This window comes from Oncorhynchus kisutch, linkage group LG7, assembly GCF_002021735.2.
Source record: "Oncorhynchus kisutch isolate 150728-3 linkage group LG7, Okis_V2, whole genome shotgun sequence".
Classification (NCBI taxonomy): Eukaryota; Metazoa; Chordata; class Actinopteri; order Salmoniformes; family Salmonidae; genus Oncorhynchus; species Oncorhynchus kisutch.
The window spans coordinates 29,945,949-29,971,607 of record NC_034180.2 but is presented as its reverse complement, the minus strand read 5'-3'; the positions used below and the strand labels follow the sequence as shown (position 1 = coordinate 29,971,607).

The 25,659-nt window shown below is 41.3% G+C and overlaps 2 protein-coding genes across 7 annotated transcripts; one reads left to right on the top strand and one right to left on the bottom strand.

Moving 5' to 3' along the window:
- Positions 1-556: 556 nt before the first annotated feature.
- Positions 557-9,604, bottom strand: coa8 (cytochrome c oxidase assembly factor 8). The gene is made up of 5 exons (XM_020487908.2): positions 9,322-9,604; positions 1,952-2,149; positions 1,216-1,279; positions 1,019-1,109; positions 557-708 (listed from the first exon to the last, which is right to left on the bottom strand). The coding sequence occupies exons 1-5, from the start codon at positions 9,466-9,468 to the stop codon at positions 591-593; spliced, it is 618 nt and encodes a 205-aa protein (XP_020343497.1). The 5' UTR covers positions 9,469-9,604; the 3' UTR covers positions 557-590.
- Positions 9,605-9,881: 277 nt separating this feature from the next.
- LOC109894427 (BAG cochaperone 5) lies at positions 9,882-25,328 on the top strand. 6 transcript variants are annotated; one of them, XM_031828896.1, is made up of 4 exons: positions 9,882-10,129; positions 20,758-20,942; positions 21,624-22,472; positions 22,600-25,328. In XM_031828896.1, the coding sequence occupies exons 3-4, from the start codon at positions 21,658-21,660 to the stop codon at positions 23,135-23,137; spliced, it is 1,353 nt and encodes a 450-aa protein (XP_031684756.1). In that variant the 5' UTR covers positions 9,882-10,129; positions 20,758-20,942; positions 21,624-21,657; the 3' UTR covers positions 23,138-25,328. The 6 variants fall into 6 exon arrangements, with proteins under 6 accessions (XP_031684756.1, XP_020343492.1, XP_020343493.1 ...); XM_020487904.2 differs by lacking the exon at positions 9,882-10,129 and adding an exon at positions 12,296-12,424; XM_020487905.2 differs by lacking the exon at positions 9,882-10,129 and adding an exon at positions 15,808-16,973.
- The last annotated feature ends 331 nt before the right edge of the window (positions 25,329-25,659 follow it).

Genomic DNA, 25,659 nt, shown 5'->3' with positions numbered 1-25,659 from the left:
CACGTGAGGGATTTCATTTACTTCAGGCCAGGTTTGTTTAGAGTAATACAGTATTGCCATCAATTTGAATGAATGATTGTATGCACAAAAGTGCTGTCATTCAATCAAAACCACAATATAAAACTGGGTGGCAGGAAGCCTAGTGGTTGCTAGTTCGAATCCCTGAGCTGACAAGGTGAAAAATCTGAGGATATGCCCTTGTGCATGGCACTTTACCCTAATTGTGCCAATGTCACCATAAATAATGTCTGAGCCCTGGGTGTGACGCCACTCTCTGAGGGTGTCTCAGGGGGAGAGGGATATGCAAAAAATAAAAACGTTTACATTTCACACCACACACATACACTTGAACAAGTTACACACTTACGCACATATGTGAAACAGGACAAATATAAGCACCCCCCTATTTATTAGATGTCTAACCCTCTTCTGTTCTCTTTTCATTCCCGATCCTAGAACAAATTACTGGGTTAGTAAAAGTATTATCATGACAGGTAGATGTGGGAGTTCCTCACTCAACTGTTGCACCAAATCAAATAAAAGACAAACACTAAGGTGAGAGAATAGAAGATAACGTATTTAATGGAGTATCATGTGGTAGGGCCGCCTTTCTTCCAGCCTCTTCTCTCGGCAAGCGTTCTCCAGACGCTGTGGAAAGCCACTCTGCCCATAAGCAAGGTGATTGTGAAGTTACGTCTGTACCAATCCCTGTCAATGAGATGAAGGGCGGGAAAAGAGACAACAATACCGTAATAAATAGGAGAGAACTCATTATATTCACAGAATGGCTTGCTTATGCACATACTAGTTTTACATATACAGCAATGCCTAGGTAAATAAAGGGTCAATAAAAAAAATGTTGACTCTGAGCATGAGTTATATCACATTAATTAATAATGATATTTCAAGACCTGCTATTGATGACCTGCTATCTAACCCCCCCATTAAACAGTAGGAAGATACAGGGCATCCTTTTGCACCTGTTTGATGAACTGTAAGCAATAGTTCCCAAACTTACTTATTGTAATTGGCATGTCTTATGCAGTTTTCATCCAGGAAATGTTTGTAAAAGACTGCCATTTCTTCACTGTTTAAAGCCCTTTTCCTTCCTGAGAAAATATAAGGAACAACAAACATTAAGACACATTCCAACCACCCCCCTGTCATCCATCAGTTTGATATCCTTCATAATTTCAAATCACAATATCAGCTAACCTTTCTCATCTCTCTCAGTCAAGCCTTTCTCCTTCAGTTGTGAGAGGACGAAGGCATCCTTCTCCTAAATGAGAAAACAGGAATAGCCTTTGAACACACAAAGTAAAAAATAATAATTAAAAAAATGTCTACACTACTACAGTACTGGAAGAAAAAAAAAATATATATATATATATATATATATATATATTTACCTCAATATTTGAGATCAGTGCAGTGCTGCCCTCTGGTGGACAAAATGTGTTGTCTAAATTCTAACCTATGAACAGCCCTTAGCGGTGCTATATTGGCCATATATCACAAACCCCAGAGGTGCCTTATTGCTATTATGAACTGGTTACCAATGAAATTACAACAGTACAAAGTCATTTTTTGCCATACCCATCATATACGGTCTGATATACCACAACCTTCAGCCAATCAGCATTGAGGGCTTGAACCACCCAGTTTATAATCTATTATAGCTAACTCAATACACATTTACTGAAGGGTTTTTGCTTAGCTTGGCAGTTACAACTTCGATTACATTTCATTTTGGGTACAATGAGGCTTATGCTAGCCAGAGACTACTGAAATTAAGTAAAATAAACAAGAAAATCACAGAAAAAGTGTATAAACAACAGCTGAGCTAAGTAGTAAATCATTTGTGATTGCACTACTGCTTTAGGTGTCTCTGAGATGAGTCAACAGATAATTAAGGATACTGTTGAGTAAATGGATAATTAAGGAAGCAAACCTTGTTGAAAGTGATATTCTGATTGGTCCAGAATGCATGGTTCCAATCCTCCGTCTCTTGCCTCAAGGTTCTAAGCTGCTTCTCCAATTCAGTCTCATTCTCAGGGATGTGGTATATGATTGGTCGCAGGTTTGACAGCCTGTGAGGGGGACCAACCCAGTCATGCTTAGATTCAGCAGCTGGGATGAACTGGGATCTCTGTTTAAAAGATAAATAAAACATCCTAAATCATGTTACTTCTATAAAACAGACAGTACACAGCAAAGGGGATGACACATAGGATGTGTTTTAACCATCCCCTCATATCAATTCAATATTTAAAGCCAGGCAATGTTCTTATTGAGGGGGTTTGGTTATTAGGTGACAGTATAGCCTGGTAGCGCCTTGCATCATTTGAGCTTTGTTTTATGACATCATTATACAGTACCAGTAAAAGGTTTGGACACACCTACATTGTAGAATAACAGTGAAGACAAAACTATGAAATAACAAAATACATTTTAGATTCTTCAAAGTATCAAGCCTTTATCGCAGTGCTAGCTGTGCCACTAGAGATTCTGGGTTCAAGTCCAGGCTCTGTCGCAGTCGGCCGCAACCGGGAGACCAATGGGGCAGCGCACAATTGGGGAGGGTTAGGGGAGGGTTTGGCCGGCAGGGATGTGCGCGATGGGACGACTAGCGACTCCTGTGGCGGGCTGGGCGCAGTGCATGCTGAAACGGTCGCCAGGTGCACGGTATTTCCTCCGACACATTGGTGAGGCTGGGTTAAATGGGCATTGTGTCAAGAAGCGGTGCGGCTTGGTTGGGTTGTGTTTCGGAGGGTGCACGGCTTTTGACTGTCGCCTTTCCCAATTCCGTACGGTAGTTGCGGCGATGAGACAAGAATAACTACCAATTTGATACCACAAAATCGAGATTTTTTTTTTTTTTTTTAAAGGAGCCCCCCTTTGCCTTGATGACAACTTTGCACATGCTTGGGCTTTCTCTCAACCAGCTTCATGAGGAATGCTTTTTCAACAACCTTCAAGGAGTTCCCACATATGCGGAGCACTTGTTGGCTGCTTTTCCTTCACTCTGTGGTCCAACTCACCCCAAACCATCTCAATTGGGTTGAGGTCGGGTGATTGTGGAGGCCAGGTCATCTGATGGAGCACTCCATCACTCTCCTTCTTGGTCAAATAGCCCTTACACAGCCTAGAGGTGTGTTGGGTCATTGTCCTGTTGAAAAACACATGATAGTCCCACTAAACCAGATGGGATGGCGTATTGCTGCAGAATGCGGTGGTAGCCATGCTGGTTAAGTGTGCCTTGAATTCTAAATAAATCAGAGTGTCACCAGCTAAGCACCCACACACCATAATACCTCCTCCTCCATGCTTCACGGTGGGAAACGCACATGCGTAGATCATCCTTTCACCTACTCCGCGTCTCATAAAAACGACACAGCGGTTGGAACCAAAAATCTCACATTTGTACTCATCAGAACAAAGGACATATTTCCACCGGGCCTAATGTCCATTGCTCGTGTTTCTTGAACCAAGCAAGTCTCTTCTTATTATTGGTGTCCTTTAGTAGTGGTTTCTTTGCAGCAATTTTACCATGAAGGCCTGATTCACGCAGTCTCCTCTGAACAGTTGATCTTGAGATGTGTCTGTTACTTGAACTCTGTGAAGCATTTATTTGGGCTGCAATTGCTGAGGCTGGTAACTAATGAACTTATCCTCTGCAGCAAAAGTAACTCTAGGTCTTTCATTCCTGTGGCGGTCATGAGAGCGTGATGGTTTTTGCGATTGCACTTGAAGAAACTTTCAAAATTCTTGACATTTTCCAGATTGAAAGAACTTTATGTCTGATGGATTGTAGTTTCTCTCTGCTTATTTGATCTGTTCTTGCCATAATATGGACTTTGTCTTTTACCAAATTGGGCTATCTTCTGTATACTACCCCTTGTTACAACACAACTGATTGGCTGAAACGCATTAAGGAAAAAAACTCCACAAATGAACTTGTAACAAGGCACACCTGTCAATTGAAATGTATCCCAGGTGACTACCTCATGAAGCTGGTTGAGAGAATGCCAAGAGTGCGCAAAGCTTTCATCAAGGCAAAGGATGGTTACTTTGAAGAATCTGAAATCTGAAATATTTTGATTTGTTTAACACTTTTTTGGTTACTACATTATTCCATATGTGTTATTATTCTACAATGTAGAAAATAGTCTAAATAAATAAAAACCCTTGAATGAGTAGGTGTGTCCAAACTTTTGACTGGTACTGTATAAAGCAGAGTGACATCCTGCATACAGAAATCAACAATTCAATTCTGCCAACCCCAATTGGCCTTACCAATTTGCACCCTCTCTTTAGGCATGTTCACATTAGGAAGAGGCAATAGGAGTCTCGGCAAATATTTTTGTAAGCAGGAAGTGTTATATAAATATTCATACACAGGACTCATATATTATACAGCGCTAAGCTAAACCGCCTGACTCAAGTCATCTTACGTACCCTTGCTAAAACAGGAACTAGCTCACACAGCCAGCAATAAAACTACCCCCCTAAAACTATCCCCTCAGCTTGGTTGTCTCCCGACCCCAGGAAACAAAGACATTCCATCGCATGAACACATACACCCAGCCATAAAAAACTGCCCCTCTACCTCACGAACCCCTGACACAAACATCTCCTAGTATAAACACATCTCCCCCCTCTACTGGTCGGGGGCTCAGAGAACAAGACTCTGTTCTGTACCAATGGGGCTCATGCTCTGGATTAGAGCAGGTCCGTCTCCAACTTTTTGGGATCAATCAGAAGACAAAAACGACAAGACTCTACCTACTTTATTCTATGTATAAAAATGAATGTAACCTTTGTATAAGGCCTCTTTTTCACCTGACTCCTTGCCGAGTTATATGAACTAGATCCGTGCACGTAAAACTGCGGGACAAGATATCTTTGACTCATTAAAACTGCCTTTTGTTATAACTGATATCCACTCTGTCCAGCGTCCGTGATTTGGTCTCAACTCTCCAATATATAAGACACCATACTTAACAGAAGTCACCCTATTGTTTTTTTAAATAGTTTTTAATCGCCCTATTGTGTATGATGATGCCATGACTTGTTACTAGCAGTAGGAATACGCTCTCTCCTGGCCCCTTACACGAACTCTGAATTTGTCCTGCTAGGTGGCCTAAACTGGGACGTGTTTAAACCACTTTACCAAATCCTAAAGCAATGGTACTCCCTACATCGTTCTCAGATTATTACCAATCCCACAAGGCATGACTCCAAACACCCAGAAAAGGCTACTCTCATTGATGTCATCCTTACAAAGAATCCTAATCGCGATCACTGTTTTACAGCTTGTTTTCGTAATGGCTGCTCAGTGAAACGACCTGTCCTAGACGCTTGCTAAAAAAAAAACCTTTAATAAGCAAGCCTTCCCTAATGACCTGGCCACTGTAAATTGGTATAGAATCAGCTTTATCCCCTCTGACGAAGACGCTTGTAGCTTCTTTTTTATATTTTCCGTGGTATTGTTAACAAACACACCCCCATAAAGAAAATGATAATTAAAAAACAGGTTCATCCCCTGGTTCGACCGACTCCCCTTCAAGAATTCCATTTGGATAAAGGATCGGCTAGGGCTGGGCGGTATACCGTATTTTATGATATACTGGTATTGATGCAGGGACCGGTTTGGGTTTTTACTTTACCTTCTATACTGTTATTTTAATGTTTGGTTTGTTAAATGTGATACGCCATGTGTAATGTCAATTTGTATAGTTTACTTAGCTACTTGAGTCATCTCTCTTCGCTCTTTCTCTCTGTGCTACTTTCCACACAGACCTAGCCACGCCCCCTGTCACTCAAGGAGCGCATTTGTTGTTCCTCAACGAGATACTTGCGTTCAGTCTGCATGGTCAATGCAGCACATGAAACAATGTGGATGACAATGCTGTTTTCACTTTGCTTCTTAGTTGATTAATATTATCGTTCTATAATGAGACTATTCGTTTATGTTTCTTACATCAGCAAACAGCTAGTTTGTATTTTCTTAGCTAGTTGCCCTAAATCTTGTAAGACGCTAATTGCTAGCCGCTAATGCTAATAGCTATCTAGCTAGCTAATACATTCACTGAGTAAAAGCAAACGTAGCTAGCTAATACAACCTGATAATACCAGTGATGGTGTTGACCTAAACTAGCATTTTTGTGCAACAGTATCTTCTAAATCAAAGAGGAATATGTTAGCTATATGAAGTAGCTAAGAGAAAACATGCAAGGTAGCCAAAGCTTATAGGGTCCCCTAGGAAACGCGTATCAACAATTTAGTTCCTACCCTGTCACAATAACTCCTCCCTGGTATTTTAATTCGTTTTCATCTCAAACTGTGTATTCAAATTTCCCACCATTTTATTCTAACTATAGAATTAGAACAGTAGTTATATTTCCTTGAGTCCAACAGTTTTGCTCTAATTTGCAACATTTGGTTAAAAATAAATCCTAGATTATTTGCCCATATCGTGCAGCCCTATGTGGCAGTGTGGAAATTATCTCAATTGAACAGTGGTGTAAAGTACTTAAGTAAAAATATTTTAAAGTACTACTTAAGTCGTTTTTTGGTATCTATACATTACTATTTTTTGACTACTTTTACTTCACTACATTCCTAAAGAAAGAAAACGGTCCAATTCACACACGTGTCAAGAGAACATCCCTGGTCATCTACTGCCTCTGATCTGGAGGACTCACTAAACACCAATGCTCGGTTAGTAAATTATGTCGGAGTGTTGGAGTGTGCCCCTGGCTATCTGTAAATAAAAATAAATAAATAAAAATGGTGCCATCTGGTTAAGGAATTTAAAATAATTTTTACTTTTGATACTTACGTATATTTTATCAATTACTTTTGATGCTTAAGTATATTTAAAACCAAATACTTTTAGACTTTTACTCAAGTAGTATTTTACTGGTTGACTTTCATTTGAGTCATTTTCTATTAACGTATCTTTACTTTTACTCAAGTATGACAATTGGGTACTTTTTCCACCAAGTGCTGAAATTAGTTTGGGTTGAAGTTGAATTGAACAGTATAAAACAATCAGAAAGGAGAAAGACTCATTGAAATCACTTAGAATGTATGTGTTGCCACCCTAGGATCACTTAATAATCATAAAGCATATGTAAAACTTGTATTATTCAAAAACTAAAAATACCGTCCAATTCTTTTTTTTTAAATACAGTGATATAATATTTTGGTCATATTGCCCAGCCCTAGCAAATCAAATTGTATTTGTCACATACACATGGTTAGCAGATGTTAATGCGAGTGTAGCGAAATGCTTGTGTTTGTAGCACACACATACTCAGGCTGACTGGCTCTCATTCAGGCAAATGAGAAATAAGTGCACTTGGGTTAGTTCTAGAAATGGTTAAAGACCTGGAGAATAAACCTTCCTCCTCACAGCTGCCCATGTCCCTTTATGTTGATGATGTGGTTATTACTGACAAGGAGTACATGGCTGAGCTCTTAAATCACCACTTAATAAAGTCAGGATTCCCATTTGACTAAGCCATGCCTCCTCACCCATCAAACATTTCCTCATCTCCCACCCCTTCTAATGCAACTAGCCCTGATGCTCCTGCCACTCTACAAAGTTTATCCCTGCAGGCAGTCACTGAGTCCAAGGTGCTAAAGGTGCTCCTTAAACTTGAACCAAAAAAAACCATCTGGGTCAGATGGTTTAGACCCTTTCTTCTTTAAGGATGCTGCCCCTATCATTGCCAAGCCTCTCCCTGACCTTTTTTTTTAACCTGTCTCTCCTCTCTGGGTAGTTTCCCATTGCTTGGAAGGTAGCCTCAGTGCATCCTTTATTTAAATGAGGAAATCAAGCTGATCCTAACTGTTATAGCCCAATTTCTATTTTGCCCTGTTCATCAAATGTGTTGGAAAAACATGTCAATAATCAACAGACTGGCTTTCTTGATGTCTATAGTATTCTCTATGGTATGCAATCTGGTTTCCGCTCCGGTTATGGATGTGTCACTGCAACCTTAAAGGTCCTAAATGATGTCACCATTGCCCTTGATTCTAAGCAATGTTGTGCTGCTATTTTTATTGACATGGCCAAAGCTTTTGATAAAGTAGACCATTCCATTCTTGTGGGCCGGCTAAGGAGTTTTGGTGTCTCTGAGGGGTCTTTGGCCTGGTTTGCTAACTACTTCTCTCAAAGAGCGTAGTGTGTAAAGTTAGAACATCTGCTGTCTCAGCCACTCTCTGTCACCAAGGGAGTACCAAGGCTCGATCCTAGGCCCCACACTCTTAATTTACATCAACCACATAGCTCAGGCAGTAGGAAGCTCTCTCATCCATTTATATGCAGATGATACAGTCTTGTACTCAGCTGGCCCCTCCCTAGATTTTGTGTTAAACGCTCTCCAACAAAGCTTTCTTTAGTATCCAAACAAGCATCCTCTGCCCTTAACCTTTGTTTTGGAGATGTTCAGAACAAGGTTATGTGGTTTTGATCAGATTAATGCCCCTCTCCCCACTGGTGTGATTAGTACCTCTGAGGGTGTAGACCATCCTACCCATGCTAGATTACTGAGACGTAATTTATAGATCGGCAGGTAAGGGTGCTCTCAAGCGGCTAGATGTTCTTTACCATTCGGCCATCAGATTTGCCACCAATGCTCCTTATAGGACACATCACTGCACATTATACTCCTGTGTAAACTGGTCATCTCTGTATACTCATCACAAGACCCACTGGTTAATGCTTATTTATAAAACCTTCTTAGACCTCGCTCCCCCCTATCTGAGATATCTACTGCAGCCCTCATCCTCCACATACAACACCCATTCTGCCAGTCAAATTCTGTTAAATATCCCCAAAACACACACATCCCTGGGTGTCTCCTCTTTTCAGTTCGCTGCTGCTAGCGACTAGAACGAGCTGCAAAAAAAACTCAAACTGGACAGTTTTATCTCCATCTCTTCATTCAAAGACTCAGTCTTACTGACAGTTGTGCTGTGTTGTCATGAGTTGCTGCCATGCAGTTGTCGTCTTAGGTCTCTCTTTATGTAGTGTTGTGGTGTCTCTCATCGTGATGTGTGTTTTGTCCTATATTTTTAATCCTAATCCCTAATCCCATCAGGAGGCCTTTTGCTAGGCAATCATTGTAAATTATTTGATCTTAACTGACTTGCCTTGTTTAATAAAATAAATACAAATTCTCATCAACCAACATTAGCAAACAATGCTTCTGGAGGTAGGTCTCTGAAACTCAGACCAGAGACGTGCAATAAAGAAGCACATGAAATCAACTCATTGATGAGAAACTAGCTAGTGAGTGGCCCACGCACCTTCACTGAGTTCCCTTGCTTTGTTGGTTCACTCGAACTGCACCGACGACTGGCGTTCGCTGATATGCGCCGCATATGCAATGGACCTAAAAGATTACAAGGACATAGTGACCTCCGCAGAAAATATCCTGTCGTTTTGCCACTCATTTCAAGGCCTCTACTACAATGTGTTTTACAGCATCGTCGACATTCTAGACGTAAGTAACATGAAAATAGCCACTGTTTAGTTCGTCTGTGACCAACTTGTAACGCTACCACGTGACAGAGAACGTTCCATGTACTTCCTGTATTTAAATTAGGTTGGACGACCAAGGTATATCACAACGTCTTTCTGTTTACTTAGTCAAACATTTAACATTACCATTTGTCTGCGGAAGCGCGAGTGTAATTTATTAGCATTGTCCACATGTGTATTTAATGTAACGCCCAACACGGCATTCATATATGTCTCTTTTGGCCAGCCTGTCATTCTTCGTTTTTCCACGATATCGACTAGACAGGCTACAGTTAGTCAGAATTGTCCAGAATGTACTTTTCGTATCAGGTTATGAGAATTAACGTAGCAGTTTAGGATAATTAGGTTAAGGTTATGAAAAGGATTTGGGTTAACGAAAATGCAAAATTTTTACAACTTTATAGATCAATTTGACCTTAACCGTATACCATCTAGCCGTGATCGCATTCGCCTTGAAAAAAAGCTAGTAGTAGCCAGCTAGCTGGTAGCTAAATATCCGATTGTGGTTGTGCTTGGTAATGTTTAGCATTATATCGATCTTTTCCCTATTATGGCTGTACGTTGGTTATGCAGGTAAGCATGAGGACATGTAGCTTATCATATATTCCTGAAAATTATAATAGTACCTATCCCTATTATTTCAAATAGATGTATTTAGCTAACACCGTTAAGATATCTACAACGTAGATAGCTAGCTTACATGCTAGCATACATTTAGCTTGTACCTAAAAGACAACAAAAAATTACGCCACAGTAATGTTTTCATTCATATGTGTGGATTTATTGCACTTTGACTGACATGTTATGTTCTCAGAGAGCAAAATTGCTGTCAGGGGAAAGGTGAGGTGACTGGGAGTCCTTTGTTGACCAGCGTTGCACTTGTTCCAAAGAGGATCATTGTCCTCTCCAACATTTGGAGCCACGTTAAAATTCTACAAAAAGTAGCTAGCTACAGCTTTCCTTTCCCCTTCCATCACTGATTAGAACTTCAAAATAACTGGACAGGTAAAAGTAATCTGGTGGAGCCGGTGTGTTGACATGTCCAATCATGTGTCATCAGTCAGTGATTACTGAGGAAGGAAAGGTGCACTTTAAAGGAATTGTAATGATGCCTTTGGACTTTTGAAGATAGAGTTAGCAGTTTGACATCATAAAAGCGGGTGACTTCCTGCTCAGAATTACATGAATATGTTCAATAAGAAAACAGATTTGGCAATGTTGTGCACTACTGAACACAATCCATGAGTGGGAAAAAGACTCCAAGGTGACTCAGATGGAGGTCTTATAGGCCTGTAGATGATGCTCATTTGAGATGGGAGCTAGAAGGTAACAGTCTAGGAACATACAGAGAAGGAACTGTCAGATGAGTCAAAATACCCCTGGAACGAGCCACACTGGGAGCCAAATTTGAAATGCAATACATTGTATACAATACATTGTATACATGGAGCAGAGTGGAAAAATCGCATAAAAAAACTAACAATTTAAATGTATTTTCGGAAGAACTGTGGTCACCATTCATGTAATACATTAAATATATAGTCTGCATAAGACTGAATTGGGGAGTTATTTCATAGTTTTTTCACAGGTAGGCCTACATTATTTTCCCATTTCAATCTTTTAGCAACCATATTCTTGGAGTGACTGTTATGGGCAGCGCAGACCATCAAATATGCATTTAAATATTTTGATATGCAACCTGGAATTAAATTTAATAGCACCAGTGCTTCTACAGTGAAACAAATCTCACATTGGTGCCATTTGTGAGCGATGTTGTTAGGCTACATTGTATCGTTGTTTCTTCTTCAGAGTGCACTGGCAATAACAATTTCATTTCACAGAGACAACACGGGTTCTTCAACTTTAGCACTAGCCAATATCCACACATTTTTGAATGATCTGAATGAAGATGATGGTGAAGGGGGTGATTGAATTTACAATATACAATTTGGGTTGGCCTCTAACCAATTTGTTCCTGAGCTTGTAGCTACTCGGTGGGCCAGAACATATAGCCTACTATCTGCCCAATTCATATCCCCACACTACACATTTAACACATGGTTAGTGGGATAATCAATTAAATGACAATGTGATCATTTCGATCTGATTACAGTGGTTAATTCACCAATGTCTCTATTAATAGGCCTTTACCTACTCTATTAAAATATATTAATCTTAAATGTATTTCTCCAATGCCAAACCAGTGTGCCTTGTTTGCAACGAAACTGTTGCTGTTTGCAAAGAATTCAATCTGAGATGTCATTATGAATCTAAGCATGGTACTTTCAGAAGTGGATTTTCCACCCCAGACATGAGGCCAACGTCTGACGCAGAAAGCAGGTAGGCCTATTTAAGGAGTACATGGTGACAGTATTTTGAGGAAATAGCTATAGTGACAAATATATTGATAACATAATTACGTCTGTCAAACAGGTGTGGTGGAAAATTCTCACCAAGTTAGAGACTTATTTCTTCAAACAATCAATCTTTATTAATAACAATTGCAATAACGAAGCAGGTCAGTTATGCACTCTGATGTGTACGGCCAAGAGTTTCGATGACACGAGTGAAGCCTTATATAGATAAACTATCTTATGCAAGCATATACAAAACACGTTATCTTTGTATGTGTGTGGAGAAAGAGACAAAACTAGGGAAAAGGTACAGATGTGAATTGGGCGTCTCGTTCTGTGGCAACAGCTAGTTATTCTAGTCTAGTGAGTCAAAACAACAGGAAATCACTCTAGACAGTTTCTCTGAAGTAGATAAACGGTTCCCCATTTTGAAATGCAAGAAGCTATACAGCCTTAAAAATATCATTCATTATACAAGCATTAAAGAGGTTTGACTAAAATTCCCCTTCCACAGGTAAGCCTACCTCTTATTTTTTAAATAGTGGTCCAACAAATCTCTCTTGTTAGTAAATTTGCCTACTCAACTTTCAGCACCGGGCGCTGCCCATATTGATTTTTGAAACCGCGATCCACATGGCTGCATCTCAACAAATATTTTTTCTAATTCATCTAATTGTATTCTATTCTCTGTTTTTTTTTTACCATGGACCTATTCCCCTAATATTATAATTAAGCTTTCACATGTGTGTTTTACACTTTTTATCAAGCTGTTGGTGCTTGCTTCTATTTATGCCAAATCAGTTGACCGCTGTACTTCTTGTTCCCTAACATTATTCCTTTATAATTTTTTGTAGCGAATTGAGAAGACCCTTTACCCATCATATCCTACATATGTTAATCAAGGCAGTGGTGGAGTGGCTTGTCTGTCCTGGAGATCATGTTGCGGGCTTTGCGCTGTATAGTGTGTTCTTTCAATCAGTTTAGATGTTGTGAAAAAATGAAATAGTAAGCCTATAGGCTACTCCAGTGACATGTAATACCCTATTCACTTTATTTTTATGCAAACCTCCAGGACATACATTGCGAAACTTGAAAGAACTCATGGTTCTCACGGTCAAGCAAAATGATACAATGTATCACTTGTACTCTCTGAAGAAGAAAGAATAATATGATTTATTTGACCATTTAAAAAAAATATATATATATTTATATATATAACCACACATGTTGATCCAATACATTTAAAAATCATTCAGGATAACACAACAAAGTTTAGAAAAGTATTTCCATTGTGGTCCTCTTAATACAATACAATGTAGCCAAACATCATCGCTCGCAAATGGCACAGATGTGAGTTTCTTTTCACTATAGAAGCACTGGGCCTCTTATATTTTAATTCCAAGTTGCATACCAAAGTATTTAGGGTCATATGACGGTCTGCTCTGCCATTCCTCTCCTTCAAACCAGGGCTGCCAACAATATAGGGTTGCTATAAGATGTAAATGGGAAAATAATGGACCTGTGAAAAAAATATAAAATAGCTCCACTACCATAAGATGTATTAAAGCTGCAATATGTAACTTTTTGGGGGACTGACCAAATTCAAAGAAATGTGAGTTTTAGATCTGTCATTCTCATTGAAAGCATGTATAGGAAGTTTTAGATCTGTTATGTGCCCTATTTCTATGCTTCCCATTCTTAAGTTTAGTTTATGCTGCTTTTACTTTTGTACACCAACTTTAAAAAGCTGAAAAACAATATTTTGGGTTATTGAAAATATATTTCACAGCGGTTTAGACGGTACAATGATTCTCTACACTATACATTACTTGTTTTGTCACAAACTGAAATTAGGCAAACAAACAGGAAATGGCAGAGCAATTTCTGCATATTGCACCTTTAATTTAATAAATCATTTTTTTTATATAGCCCTTCGTACATCAGCTGATATCTCAAAGTGCTGTACAGAAACCCAGCCTAAAACCCCAAACAGCAAGCAATGCAAGTGTTGATGCACATTGGCTAGGAAAAACTCCCTAGACAGGCCAAAACCTAGAGAGGAACCAGTCTATGAAGGGTGGCCAGTCCTCTTCTGGCTGTCCCGGGTGGAGATTATAACAGAACATGGCCAAGATGTTCAAATGTTCATAAATGACCAGCATGGTCAAATAATAGGTCTGGGACAGGTAGCATGTCCGGTGAACAGGTCAGGATTCCATAGCCGCAGGCAGAACAGTTGAAACTGGAGCAGCAGCACGGCCAGGTGGACTGGGGACAGCAAGGAGTCATCATGCCAGGTAGTCCTGAGGCATGGTCCTAGGGCTCAGGTCCTCCGAGAGAGAGAGAAAGAAAGAGAGAATTAGAGAGAGCATACTTAAATTCACACAGGACACCGGATAAGACAGTAGAAGTACTCCAGATATAACAAACTGACCCTAGCCCCCCCGACACATAAACCACTGCAGCATAAATACTGGAGGCTGAGACAGGAGGGGTCAGGAGACACTGTGGCCCCATCTGATGATACCCCCGGACAGGGCCAAACAGGAAGGATATAACCCCACCCACTTTGCCAAAGCACAGCCCCCACACCACTAGAGGGATATCTTCAACCACCAACTTACCATCCTGAGACAAGGCCGAGTATAGCCCACAAAGATCTCCGCCACGGCACAACCCAAGGGGGGGCGCCAACCCAGACAGGAAGATCACATCAGTGACTCAACCCACTCAAGTGACGCACCCCTCCTAGGGACGGCATGAAAGAGCACCAGTAAGCCAGTGACTCAGCCCCTGTAATAGTGACCACAGCCCTCCCGAAAATATACTGAACAAAAATATAAATGCAACAATTTCAAAAATATATTCATTAGGCCCTAATCTATGGATTTCACATGACTGGGAATATAGATATGCATATTTTGATACCTTTTTTTTTTTAGTAGGGGCGTGGATCAGAAAACCAGTCAGTATCTGGTGTAACCATCATTTGCCTCAGGCAGCGCGACACATCTCCTTCGCATAGAGTTGATCAGGCTGTTGATTGTGGCCTGTGGAATGTTGGCCAACTCCTCTTCAATGGCTGTTCAAAGTTGGATATTGGCGGGAACTGTAACACGCTGTTGTACACATCGATCCAGAGCATCCCAAACATGCTCAATGGGTGACATGTCTGGTGAGTTACTGTATGCAGGCCATGAAAGATCTGGGACATTTTCAGCTTCAGGAATTGTGTACAGATCCTTGCGACATGGGGCCGTGCATTATCATGCTGAAACATGAGGTGATGGCAGTGGATGAATAGCACAACAATGGACCTCATGATCTCATCACGATATCTCTGTGCATTCAAATTGCCATCAATTAAAATGCAATTCTGTTCATTGTCTGTAGCTTATGCCTGTCCATAACATAACCCCACCTTCACCATGGAGCACTCTGTTCACAACAATGACATCAGGAAACAGCCCCCACACGACGGCATACACGTGGTCTGAGGTTGTGAGTCCGGTTGGACGTACTGACAAATTCTCTAACACGAAGTTGGAGGCGGCTTATGGTAGAGAAATTAACATTAAATTATCTGGCAACAGCTCTGGTGGACAGTCAACATGCCATTTGCACACTCCCTCAACTTGAGACATCTGTGGCATTGTGTTGTGTGACAACTGCACAATTAGGTGGCCTGTTATTGTCCCCTGCACAAGGTGCACCTGTCCAATGATTATGTTGTTTAATCAGCTTCTTGATATGCCAAACCTGTCACGTAGGTGGATTATCTTGGCAAAGGAGAAATGCTTATTGACAGGGATGTAACCAAATTTGTGCACAAAATTTGAGAGAAATACGCTTTAAGTGCGCATGGAAAATTTTGGGGATCTTTTATTTCAGCTCATGAAACATGGGACCAACACTTTACATGTTGCATTTATATTTTTATTCAGTGTACATTTAAATTGTGTTTTAATGCAATTTTGTCCCACCCTGCTCCATTTCAAATTTGGCTCCCAGTGTGTCTTTACTTCCGGGCTATTTTGATGCAATTTGCAATTCCTTCTCTGTATGCTCCTAGGTCACAGTTAGTGATGCAATGGTAAAACAATGGGTGGATTAACGCTGATTGTGGTGCATTTACCCTCCACTAAACCACTGGTCATAGTGTTTACAAATATGGCCATTGGCCAAGGATTTATTCAGGGTCACACTATCTCATATTCAGTAGGCAGCAAACAGAGAAGATACATGGGACCTATTCAGGTTCAAATGTTGCAGATACAGGCTAAATATGAACTGACACAATTACCTGTCATTCTGCATTACACACCATATGTAGGGGGCCCAAGACCGACCATCGGTCCTTCAGTGGTCAACCATCCTCCACAGTCCCCATGGTGTGTTCTACACTTTGCCAGTAGGTGGTTATGAATCATGGTCAAATTTTCAGATTCTATATGTCTTGGCTGACCAATTCTTGTAGTCTGTTCTAGGCTATACACTTCTGTCTGAATGTCCTGCAATATTATGTACTCCTGAATTTAAGCCCCTGTGCTGTAACTAATCAATTTTGTGTACAGGCAGTCTTACCTCTTAAATCCTGTATGGATATGGAAGTTGGCGTAAAATATTTGCAAAAATTGAATCTATGTCATTGTGGTATTCCATCAGCACCTTAGTTGGTCTCACGTTTTTGCCAGAGATGCCAAGTGCTTTATATCCCATGGAAATACAATACATTTCAAATTGTTTTTAATGGGAATTATAACGTCAAACTCCTGCGCAACTCTGTATACGATCCATTTGTACAGTCCACTGAAGACTAGTTTATGACGCGCGTGAACAAACCCTCTGAATTGGTGCGTGGGAGGGGCAACACCGCAGTGCATAGTGCTGTTGGACTGTACCGAGGAGAATCAGCCATTGAAAACAAATTGTCGTTACATACCTACATAAAGAGAAAAGATACGTATTTGGATGACACAACATCGATTATGATCATTGTTGGCTAGCTGATGGAAACGGACATCTTTAGAAATGTGCGCGAATGTCTTTGGCGCTTTGAAAAGGTGAGACATTTCATGCGCAGCTGGGAAGGTGGTGAAACATTGCTGGCGTCTGTTACATTGAAACAGCAACCTAGCAACTGACAGTTTTGAAAATACGTTTTGTCTGAGAGATAGGCCAGAGGCAGCACTGCAAGCCTATGTGGCGGTATATGTGAGTTGGTGCATGCATTCTTTGCGGTGACACTGTTGTGTTTACTGCTATTTCTATCGCCATTCGGTCGGTAAGTAAATTATTAGATCGGCTGCTTACGATTACATAATGCTTAAAGCCCTCTGTAGTAGGCATGTAGTAACGTTACTGTAGATAGGCATGCATGCAATGCAAAGTATTTGCTCACTGGTTTGCTGCGTTTGAAGAGGGACTGTTCTAGAACTCATATTGGAGAATGGGGTCTCTCAGACAATAAGCCTCACGGTGCATCACCTTACACCGGGGTTCCCCAACTGGTGATTTTATTTGCCCCCCCCCCCCCCCCCCCCCCCTTTTAATTTTGTTTCATTGTTGGAAATAAAATAGTAAAAACACCAGGAAAGGAAAGGAAAGTTTTCCCACGCATAATAGAGAAATGGATGTGATCGTATACAAACGTAAGCAAGGTTTGAAACGATTGTTTTAGTCAAATGTTATGCCTGTGTGGGCTTCTTGCGGTCAATTTGTAGTCTACAAATTATTTGTAATTATGTTCCGGTCCCCTGACCATCCGCTCCCCCAAAAATGGTCCCGCAGCTGAATTTAGTTGATGATCCCTGCCTTACACAGCTCAATTGTAGACTACAGGTATCAATGTATTGATGACCTGGGTCTAAGATATGTAAACATATAAGCCATGTTGGCAGCCCACAGAAGACATCAAGTTTGATCTGTTTGCTCTTATCGGGTTCTGTGTCGGGCAATTTTTGATTTGTTAACTGTTGGTCTCACAGGTAACCTAAGCTGTGGCCAGAAAAAGGGCATTTGCCGGTGGCATCCTGGTTTGGAGACCTTTCCGGAGACTCAGAATGTGGTCATAACAATGTATGTCCCTTCCTGATAGGCTACCTCTCTCTGACATTCAGAGTGAGGTTACATATCTGGGAGGTTTGACTAGCCTTTCGGGTTTTATTTATTACTCATCCTAAACTGACAGCGAAATTAAATGTATGCTGTTTTATTCAATGTACCTCATGTAGATAGGATTTTGTTTGCGAAGGTCTAGTTGTCGATTTGTGTGGATTCGGCCCATGGTCGTCACCATGCTTTTAGGTAGGAGTACAATAGCAGCACAGTATTATTTGAGATAGTCTTTCATACTACTGTGTCTGGTTACATTAATTCAAAAGACAACAAGTAGCCTAGTGTCTGTCTCTCTCCTGAGGCCTGTTCTGGAAAAATTAAATAATTTTCTCTTTCATTTCTTGTTTAACCCTCAAATACCTCTTGTCCTTTCTGTGTCAATCCATTTCAATTCAGCAAGCCATGACACCCCCCCACCCTGCTTCTACACCTGCATTGCTTGCTGTTTGGGGTCTTGGGCTGGGTTTCTGTACAGCACTTTGAGATATCAGCTGATGTACGAAGGGCTATATAAATAAATTTGGTTTGATTAGATCTCACATTATTCTCAAATCGTTTCTGTAGTTACAAAAATAAGATTCCTACAATATTATTTTTGATGAAATGTAATTTGATCTCTGATATAAAATTGAGCTATAATTGCACCCAAATTGACCATTTTAATTTATAGGATTCATATACTATTCAGTAAATATAATACCTAACATCTTATTTTGACAACTTTTTTGTTCAAAAGCTACCCACTGATCCCACGCACCCCACTCCAATCCCAACACAACAGTGTTTATACTGTATCAGTTCTCTATGTTTAGTAGTATGGAGCTGCGGCTCGGAGTATTGTTTCTTCATCCTATGTAATGTATTCTCAGTGAATTCGGTGATGGTTTTCTTCCCTTGTTCAGAGAAATTTGTCATTGAAGTTAAGTTTGTCCCATCCTACATCCTCATATTGCAAGGTCTGACCACTAGATGACGTTGCTCCTGCTAATAGGTGAAAAGGGTTGGAAGATTCCTCCCTCAATGTTAAAGGGATAGTTCACCCAAATGACAAAATAACATTGGTTTCCTTACCCTGTAAGCAGTCTACTCATAGGTTGCACCTCCGTCACTCAGTCGCGTTATGAACGTTCTCAAGCCGCTCTCTATCAGTGGTGCCCTAAAGTGGTGATCAGCCCATTCATTCTGGATGGAGGCTAACGGTTTAATCTAAATTACACTATAGTGCCTGTAAATACAATGGCATTGCAAAAGTAGTCATATTTAGTAGGAAACAACTTTTTCAGCATTATCATGTCATCAAATGTACTTTAGACAGATGGTAATGTTGTCATTAGCTATTAAAGTTTGTCAAACAGAGCTAACAATGCTAACTTTATCCAGCTAAAATCCAGTGGCCTCCCCTCAATCTTAGCTAGCTAATGTTCTACTGCATCTAAAGTCAATATGTTGACCTCAAAATTATGACAAAAGGTTTTCCTACTAATTATTTGCCTCCTTCTGAATTTCATTGTATTTCCAAGCCACTGTAATGCACTTTTGATTAAATCTTCATCAGCACTCATTGACGATGCATTGCGTAGAATGCTCAGTCGGGTATCAGTCCAAAACAAATGTTCAAAACAATATTTTGACAAAACATGCAACCAATGAATTGATAAGGTATGACATCAACCCATGCTTTGGTTTTGTTGGCCATGGTTTCAAATGCTAACTTTTAAGCATTTGTGGCACAAATCCAATTCAAGTCAATGGTACCTATATTAGCATTTTCACACTTCATGTTTGCCACAAATGCAAAAAAGTTAGCATTTGAAACAGTGGCCAGGTAAACAAAATAATGGCTTGCTGTCATACATTGTCCATAGACTGCTTACATGGTAAGGAAATCAATATGTAATTTGGGTGAACTATCCCTTAAACATTGAGGGGTTCTTAAAAAAATAACTTAAAAGCTGGAACAGCACCATTTAGTGGTCAGAACCTGGTATTATCAGGATGTGGGATGGGACATAAACCTAACAACGTCAATGACTAATTGAACAGGGAAAAACAAAACAAAACAAATTCACTGAAAATACATTACATAGGATGAAGAAACAATATTCCAAGCTGCAGCTCCATACTGCTTGTCAAACACAGAGAACTGATACTGTATAGTCCTTGTTGGGATTGGTGTGGCGGGTCCGTGGGAGGCTTTTGACAATTTCTTTGGATTCTTCATGTCTTACTCATTGTTAGAAAAAAAAGTTTGGTCCAAAATCAAATGTTAGTTCCTATATTTATTGAATATAATACAATTAAATTAAAATTGCCAATTTGAATGCTAATCTCATCCGTTACTAGCAACAAAATAGGTTTCAGAACAATCGTGTGGCGTGTCGGAGAATATTATAAGCCCTAGGCCAATATTGTCTCAACTGACTTTTTCCAATGGCTCTCCTTAGGTTTTGACTATAGCCTATATGTAGTATTGTCTATGTCACACCGACATTATTTGAGGCTTTTCATTTGGGTTTATTATCTGAGTGGTCTTGCAATGTAACCAATAGACATGTTTTCTGTCTAAATATGGTTTAAATGGGCCCTAGTAATCCCATAATGACTGCCAAATCGGCACTCTCTCTCTCTCACCATAATCCCCTTTTGGAAAAATCTCTCATATGGTGAACAACAGTGACACACTGTCTCTTTAAGAATGAGAAGAATGACCTGTCTATTGTGACATTACAGACACATCACTGTGGAATAGCAGCAGAGGAACCGCCTGCAAATACAATATTTTGAGAGCCTCTCAATCTGCAGTGTCTGGATGCCGATGGTGCAGAAGTTAGGCTACTGGTGTGTTCTTCTGAGCCAGCTTGATCATACCTGAGCCAGCTTGATCTTATTCATTGAGTTTTCCTTCTGGAGTTTTTGTAAGTAGTGTTGTTGACTATTTTATACAATTAAGGAAACAGTCATCTTTGAGTGAGAGGAATTAGTTCTGTTGGGTATCATTTTCAGTCCGCTCAGACGTTCTTTGAAGAATGTAACTCAATTATGGTTATTTCGGACCTGGGGTGTGAAATGACATTGTTGTCACTGCAGTAATCAGACTTAGTTCAGTGGTGTTCATTAGACAGTCTTGGACATAAGCTGAAATAGTAGCCAGCACTGTGTCTAGAGCTGTAGCCTACTTTCAGTAAGGAGTTTAATGATTGTCATGCTAGTGTTATCATTGAATGTTTTAATAAATTTATTGCCTGTTTTTAGGACATGCATACATAATTATTGTTGGTTAAACGGTCACACTAACAAATTGGTATTGTACTTTGATCAAGTGCATCAAGTTCATTTAAACCTCCAGTAACTATTTGTTCTTTGAGGTAATAACAGTGTACAAAAGTGTCTTGTTCACTCTTGTTTTTATTTTGGGTGGAGCTTGGAAAACCGCAGGCAGCTTAGGTCAACATTACATAATGGAAACAAGAACACCTGGCCTAACATACTGAATTGGATAAGCCTCATACACTCATTTTAGAGAGTGTAGATTTTGCCTATGAATGTGTTTAGTTATGAACTTTTGTTATTGCATTTGTGCTGTGCCTGTTTTGCAGCTTGTTTGGAAAGCCCTTTGATGGTGGAAAGAGGATGGACCATGGCAGCCAGCAGCAGCAGCAGCACCCAGCCATGATACGGCTCTATGAGGTCCAGCGGGAGGTCCAGTCTCTGGGCCCTCAGGTGTGCACCTTCAGCGGGTTGAAAAACGAGCGGGAGTATCGGCGGCTAGAGCGCGAGCTGACCCGGCTGCTCCTGGAGGTCGACCAGGTGGACACGGAGGGCAGGGCAGACCTACAGGGGGCACGCAAGAGAGCAGCCCAGGAGGTGGAGGGGCTGCTGCGCTACCTTGAGGAGAACGCCACCCACCCGTCCCGCCTGGCCATCGAGGAGCTGAGCCGGGAGGCCCAGGGGCTAGTGGAGCAGGGGGTGGTGGAACCGCAGCGGGCCGGGGGCACAGCAGAGATCAGTGATGAGCTGGTGGATGCCGTGCAGGAGCTGATACTGAGGCTCACCCAGGTGAAGACAGGAGGGAGGGTGCCCCTCCGCAAGGCTCGCTATCGGGCCCTGACACGACTGTGTGCCGTGCAGGACGTGATCGAGGGGCGCACGCGCCAGCAGACCCTCCCCCTGTCAGAAGATACACACGTGGCCGTGCAGAGGATCAACCAGGTGATGATGCAGGTGAGTGGGGCGCGCAGCCAGCTGGTGGCACTGCTGATGGGGCTGAGTGGGAGGGATAGCTGTGCCCACCTGTCCCGCGTGCTCACTGAGCTCCTGGTGGAGCTGGATGCCCTCGATGTGTCGGGGAACGCAGCGGTCCGGAACTACCGCAAACAGGTGGTGGAGGAGATCAACGGTCTGCTCAAACACCTGGACCTGGAGGGAGAGGGAGACGACACGCGCAGGTACACAGCTTTACTACAATTACAAATAATAGTACAGAAAGGAAATACTGTATGCATGTGTATATACATGCTTTCAGGTACATCTTAGCTCAGAAATGTGATGTTGTATACATCTTTCTTTTTTCAGGTATGACTTGGCGCAGAATGACTCAATCCGTCAGATTGAGGCTGTGCGGGGTCGGGTGGGCCAGCTGCGCGGGGAGGTCCTGCGACACTGTGGGGTGGGTGACCTCTTCAGGCCCAAGCCTGAGCTCCAGAGTCTCCTCACACACCTGGACCAGGTGGACACGGCCCGTAACCCCTGTATCCGTGAGGCCCGCCGACGTGCTGTGCTGGAGGTCCAGGCTGTCATCACCTTCCTGGACCTCCGTGAGGCCCTGATCTGCCGCCAGCCTGGCTCCAACGAGCCCCCACAACACAGGGCTGTGTGGATGGTCCTGGGCAGCCTGTCAGACCTCCAGGCCCAGGTACTCTGCTTCAACGGCAAGCGGGCCGACAAGAGCTACATATTGCTTGAGGAGCTTCTAACTAAACAGCTGCTGGCCCTGGATGCAGTTGACCCACAGGGTGATGAGATGACCAAAGTGGCCCGCAAGCAGGCAGTCAAGTTTGCCCAGAACATCCTCAGCTATCTGGACATGAAGACAGACGAGTGGGAATACTGATCCACTGGAAAAGACTATACATAGCTGAAGTATGCGTACGCCGACCTATTAAATTGTATATATACATTGGTGTATCATCACTCTAAGAGTTGGGGTCTGTACATTTGGACTAAATCCCAGAATGCACTGCAGCAGCGCTTTTGGTCTCTTTGTTGTCATTGTTGCTGGCCTGTGGGTAAAAACAACAACCCAAGAAACATTTTGTGAAATACAATTTGGAGAAAAGTGTTATGACGTGCTTTTGAAAGTTTATTGAGCATCTTTTTGAAATCTACTGTATGTGTATGAGTTTTGATCAGTGTTGTTGTGTGGTTGTAAAGCCTGCGGCCAAAAGCACTGAAGCCTGTTATGGTGGTGGTCAGAGTAGTTAAGATCCAGTCACGTCGTCTGTTTTTCTAAAGCAGGATTGGGACTAGAGTAATTACATCTCAATGGTATCCATGTTTTGCTTGACTACTTTGGAGGTCAGTTGTAAATTAACTCAGCCAAACGATGTCTGTGATGTCTCAAAATACTTCTTTACCGAGATGAACAGAGAGTGTACATCAGCACTGTGAGACAAGATCTTCACCTGTTCATTTTGCTTATCCTCTGCTCTCTTTCTTCCTTTAATCAACACTTCTGAGGCAAACTCCCCCATAACCATGGCTGGACACACCAGTCTCTGGCAACTGTTCAGGTGACAAATGAAAAGGAGAGCTTCTTCATGGCTTTACCCACTGTCCTCCATGGGCATGGAACTCAGTGAAGTTAAACGGCCTGTGAGATCCTTTGTCAACTTGGAGGGTTAGTTAAAGGCCTAGTAAATAAAGAATGAATATTTGTAGACACGATAAATTACTATGTTTGTCTGTAATTTGTAGCTAAATGTTGATTGTGACTTGTGTGTTTGCGAGGCTATATCTTGTCTGCATTGAATTTAGTGAAGGGGAAAAACAGAGTGTGGAGGTGGTTTTGTTTTTGTCTGTGACTTTTCTATTGTCAGAGGAGTATGTCTGGGAGCCCTGGTGAGGGTCACTGATTTTTACCTTACTATTATTATAGCTGTTGACAGTGATCACAGTGGACAGGGCAGTCTAAAACCGCTTCAGCAGAGGTAGGGAGCTATTAGTAAAAAAAAATCTGTCTCCCCCCCCCCCTTCTGGTGTTTTTATCCCATACAAAGCAACCCCCACCATACTCCAGACACAAGCTAGGGAGGGACTGGCTGCTACCTTTTACAAAAGAATCCTGAATGCACAAAGACCAGAAAAAGCACTAAATGGGTGACTGAGGAGCACCTAGGCTATTGTTACCGTGAGAAATGTGCACTTTTTACAAATTTTCAGTATTATACCTCAACTGTTCGTAAATAGACCCCTGTATGCCTGGTAGATAGCCCTAAGTACTAACAGAGCATAAACAGTCCTCAGTTAACTCCCACAGAACTCCCAGACTCTCAACATGACAGGGGTTATTCAACCCTTCCCCTGCTGCTGTTGAAAAACATATGGCACAAAAACAGTGAAATCCAGCTACACGGACATGGGATGTCTGACTCATAAGTGAGATAATGATTCGATTAGACAGTGTTCAGCGTGGCCTTCATGTAATGGGTGTTTGTTCACACAGCAAACCTAATGCTGTCTCAAAACAACCAACCCTGCCAGATCAGAGGCTAACACTAGCTACTGTTATAATTCTCCTCTTGATCTGCTCACGTACCAGTAGGTGTGATTATCAACACACAGTTGCACACAACCTTGCAAAAATGGAACATACCTCTTATCTGAAAGCAATGCAAGGTGTTCTATCTGAACTACATATGCATCAGTTGCATCCAGTGTTTGAAAATGCATTGAACATTTTAGGGGTAGAATGTATAATTTTGTCAGTGAAGAATACCAAAGCTGATTTATTTCAAGGAAACTTTTTTATGTTCTTTACTCTGTGGTGGACCTTTTGGTTTGCTTATTTTGCAAATGGCAGGAATGTGTCTGTGGGGTACAGTATTAAATGTTTTAATTTGACGATCTGTTTCTCCAGTCGCCTTTGACTAAGTGGATTGTGACAGGCTCTGCTGTGTTTCTCATACAAGATGCACGTGTACAAACGCACACTGAGGTTTAAATGATGTGTGAATGCTTCAATAATAGGTTTGTTTGACTTTTTATTCCCACTCCAAAATAAATAAAAAAAGGTGTGTCCCGGATCTAGTTGTGTAAAGACCTTTTTATTTTTTTTATTCCTGGTTTTGCCATTCCCATGACAACACTCATATGAGTAGACAGGTTACAAAACTCCAAGTATAAAAACAACTACAATTTGTTAACCTTCAAAATATCAATAATATATTTAGAAGAGTTTCCATTGGGAGTAGTATATCTAGCTAGATTTGTACTGCCAATGTACTTTTTATCTGCTTTTAGTCTGCTACAGATTTGAAAGGCCACCCAAATGAAGCCCACTGTATCACCCATTTATGTATGTACATACATTACCGTTCCAAAGTTTGGGGTCACTTAGAAATGTGACCCCCCCCC